At 34.1% G+C, this 4,293-nt stretch overlaps 1 protein-coding gene and 1 long non-coding RNA gene across 2 annotated transcripts; one reads left to right on the top strand and one right to left on the bottom strand.

Moving 5' to 3' along the window:
• The first annotated feature begins 312 nt into the window (after positions 1 to 312).
• LOC137246896 (uncharacterized) lies at positions 313 to 2,570 on the top strand. The gene is made up of 6 exons (XM_067777918.1): positions 313 to 376; positions 437 to 661; positions 714 to 1,113; positions 1,176 to 1,278; positions 1,337 to 1,875; positions 2,394 to 2,570. The coding sequence occupies exons 2-6, from the start codon at positions 437 to 439 to the stop codon at positions 2,462 to 2,464; spliced, it is 1,338 nt and encodes a 445-aa protein (XP_067634019.1). The 5' UTR covers positions 313 to 376; the 3' UTR covers positions 2,465 to 2,570.
• Positions 1,887 to 3,191, bottom strand: LOC137246897 (uncharacterized). Its single transcript, XR_010951734.1, has 3 exons — positions 2,897 to 3,191; positions 2,708 to 2,838; positions 1,887 to 2,639 (listed from the first exon to the last, which is right to left on the bottom strand). It is a non-coding gene; the product is annotated as an uncharacterized lncRNA (long non-coding RNA).
• Positions 3,192 to 4,293: the final 1,102 nt, after the last annotated feature.

Below are 4,293 nucleotides of genomic sequence, written 5' to 3'. Positions count from 1 at the left end.
TTAGTTACGGTAAATATTTATCGATAACAGCCGGAACAATCAACTGCCCTGCAAAAATTGTTGGATTACGTGTTCCATTTTCTTCATGTTGGAGTACCTAACAATACACGGGATCACGACACGATAACGATCGAACAGAGTTGCCAAAAGTAAATTATTGCATGCAAATAACTAATAATAAAATTTTACTTTGGCAACTCTGATAAAATGCAACAGCGCACTGGTTTTATGTATACATACTAAAATCATGTTCAGATTACACTCTAAAACAAGTGTTTTAGCATAAAACACCTCACATAAAACAAATACGTTCACACCTTCGGTTCTTATTTTATTTTGACAGCTCCAATGCAACCATGAGGAATTTAATATTGTTGTAAGCGATTTCATTAAATTTGATAATATTGTGTGTTTGTGAATTTTATTCTAATTTGAGATGAGTGATAAAGAGAAAAAAGTGTTGAAGATATTAACCATGGAAGCACAATCAAATCCTTTGTGTTTATTTCAATATACATCGTTCGACAATGAGTATTTGAACCAGTTCAAAAAGAGGCGTGCAATGAATATCAGAAAGATGCAGTTGCTGAGAAAACAATACTTTATGTTATTGGTGGCCTCACAAAACCTTTCCTGGCAATCAAGGTCATATTGGACAAGAGTAAGCATGCTAGTGGGGGTTTGCAAAAGCATTAACACTTTTCTTTTCAAAGGCTCGATCGCAATCCTTCTGGGAAGTTGACTGCCAAGTGAATGGAGATGAGTTCTTCAAAAGCAATTTTCGCATGAAAAGAAGTGTATTTATAGAACTTTGCGATAATTTAAGAGTGTTGGAAAAGAAAGATACCCCACTAAGAAAAGCCATCTCTTTACACAAACGAGTAGCCATAGCCCTCTACGCGTTGGGATCATCGGCAGAGTATCGCACAATAGGGAACATGTTTGGAGTTGGAAAGTCCACTGTGTGTGAAATAGTACTTGAGTTTTGTACTCAGACATGGAAACAATTGAGCCTTACGTACATGCCTAGTTTTCCCTTAACGAGGGAAAAAGTATCAGAACTAGTACAAGGATTCGAAGCTATAGGATTTCCTCAGTGCATGGGAGCAATAGGTTTGTTAAATTTGGGTTACCATAGCTATGTATGTCAACGTTCTTGTTTTTAAAAATTTCAGATGGTTGTCACATTGAGATTCATCCACGTAGTGAAGATGCAACTGATTATTATAATTACAAGGGATGGTATTCGACTATCCTACTTGCTTTGGTCGATGCAAGGTGTGTTCCTTTATGATTATGTTGTTTATAAAGGAAGATATAAAATTTTTTGTTTCAGATACCGGTTCATTTATATTAATGTTGGCAGTCCAGGACGGTGCAATGATTCCCAAATCTTCGAGTCCTCAACATTGAAAACACAGTTGGAAAAATGTCCTTACCTGGATGAAATGCGCACACCGGTTTCCGGTGTTGATGTGCCAATTTTCATTATAGGAGACTCAGCTTTTCGTTTTAGCAAAACGTTGATGAAACCATATGCATTCCAAGTGTCTCAAAATGAAGACGAAAAAAATTTTAACTATTCTCTTTCCAAAGTGCGAAGAGTTGTTGAAAATGCCTTTGGTCACGTGAAGGCTCGTTTTCGACGAATTGGTAAGGGCATAGACAATCAAATACAAAATGCCAACATTATTATAAAGGCATGTTGTGTCCTACATAACTTTTTAAACGAAAGGAACGACAGTATTAACGAGAAATGGATTTCCGCTTTGCAAATTGTAGAAAGAAATCGTCAATATCCACATCAAGAAATATCGGCAAACGACCGTCAAAATAATGCAGAAATAATTCGAAAAAGTTTAGCTACCCTTTTCAGTAAGTAAAAAAACTTTGAAATACTCTTGTTCAAGAAAAGGTACTTTGTTTATTCCAGTCTTATTTTTCGCATAAAAGTAAAAGTAATATTACTTAAAAACTAAAACATAATAAATTTATTTCACTAAAAATTAAATGCACATTCAAAATTAAATATTTAATAACTAAAAATTATGGTGGTCTAATTAATAATAATAGTACTCAGTAACTAAAAACAAAAAATATTCATTTCGCTAAAAAAAAATTCCCAACACAAATTAATTATTTACATTAAAAAAAATTATTTTATCTTTAGAATTATTTGTTTAAAAATTCAATTAATGCCTGAGTTAATTCCTTGTTATTTTGGACATACTCTTCTAAAGCTTTTGTTTTTCTTTCTTCATTTTCTAAAATTGCTTTAGTTCTTTCTTCGAATTTTTTATCGCTTTCCCTCAAATCTTTGCTACATTTTTCCATTTCTTTTTCAATTTTATCAATTTTTTCCAAAAATTTTAATTGAAAATTTTTTTTTTTAGCTGAACGAGTAGCCGTTGACGTGGATGGCGTGGGAGATTCACAATCCTTAGAAGGCACTGCTGATTCGTAGGTGCTTGTTTCTGGCGACTCAAGAGTGAAATCCAAGGTTTCGACATTTTCTGCAATTAAAAAACTTTTATAATTCAATAAAATAACAAAATAATTATAATAACAAATTATCAACGTCCAAATAGAAATCATTTGAGCCCTGTCTCCGTCCGTCCGTCTGTCCGTGTTCACGATAACTTGAGTAAACACGATAGCTTGAGTAAACTTGTACTGGAATTCACTTAATAAATATAAAATATCTCACCATAAATGCTGTCCTCAACAAGCCCTTCAGGATTATAACTTTTGAATGGTGCCAAAAGCTGATGCATTTCTGCATACAGTGGCCAACTTGAAGGTGCGCCGCCAGATGGTCCAATTTGTGCCTTCTCCTTCCTTTGTTAATAAATAAAATTATAAAAAATCTTGCCAAGTATTAAGACTACCAACTCACCTGTATCTGGACGTCAGGTTATGCATTTTGGATTTTATTTCTGCTGGAGTGTACACAACTCCAAGTTGTTCCAACTCCACAGCCATTTGCTCCACAATGTGGCTATTTTTCCGCACACCTCGAAGCTCTCCTACCTTACTTCGCCATATATCTATCAGAACAGCTTCAGTGCTCTCTCTCCATTGATTTCTTTTTTTGTATTGCTTTTTCTCCATTGTATTCCAAATATTTTAAATAAATTTATCACCCGAAAATAAGTTTACCACTCAAAACAAAATGACATATTAGTTATGGGACAACAGATTAATCGATTATTACCGATAAGTTCTAGTGCCGACAATGGTTTCAACTTGTTTTCAATCTAAATTTTGGCGAAAACAAGTGTTTTCAACTTATTTTATTGACAGATTTTACAAGGCGAAAACACGTGTTTTCAACTTGTTTTACTCATAAAACAAGAATGAGCCGTTAAACGAGTAAGTCTGAACATAATATAAAGTATGTATAGAGAAATTTTAGTTTCTTTATTCACGCAAATACTAAATAACCTAAGAATATTCGTAGTATAAAATATAAAAGTTGAATCGCCCCTCTTCATTTACTTTCATTTTAAATTAAATTCACTTCGATAATCATTGTACAGGTTTACAAGTATGATATGTATGAGAGGGAAACAATTTCTTTCCCTTTCTAACACACGGCAGTTTGACACTTCGGTCAGTGTCAAACTAGCGTGAAACCCAGTGGAACATGAGTTTTGACACTGAACGAAGTGTCAAAATTACCGGGGTTGCTTCGTCGAAAGCGACACAGGGAAACAAAAAAAGGAGCGGAATATCAGATATGGGTTGCTGTGATAGTAAATTTTTTTGAACGAATTTAGTATGAAAATGTACTGCACCTATATGGGTCCTACAGAAAATTATACAAAAGTCTTGAATTGGGCTATCTGAGGACACGTAGTTATTCCAGTATTAAGAATACAAACACGGGTGCTAAGTTTTTCTACCCGCTCAAAAGTTCTCCTCGAAAACCAGTTTGAAACCGAGGTCGACTGCAATAACCCGTCCAAAAATGTGGAAAGAGAAATGAAAAGACGAGTTTTATCCTGTTATCAATAGTCCAAAGGCAAAAAAGTATTCGAATTATTGGAAGCGAGGCAAAACGCGTCTATTAATACCTCCCCCGACAGATTTGGTCGTGTTTTAGCAATCGTCCCCGGTAATAAAGTATCACAATTTGGCAATTAAAATTGTCCAAAACATATGGATTTTAAAGAGAGATGTAATTTAGTGCTCGTTTGAAAGTAAATAAGGATATTTTATTTGTAATTTTACAATAAAAATTTTACGCAGTTTTTGTTAGCAGCTACTACACTTTTCTTGGACATAAGAGGT

This window comes from Eurosta solidaginis, chromosome 3 (assembly GCF_040869045.1).
Source record: "Eurosta solidaginis isolate ZX-2024a chromosome 3, ASM4086904v1, whole genome shotgun sequence".
Classification (NCBI taxonomy): Eukaryota; Metazoa; Arthropoda; class Insecta; order Diptera; family Tephritidae; genus Eurosta; species Eurosta solidaginis.
This window is presented reverse-complemented; position numbering and strand designations above follow the sequence as displayed.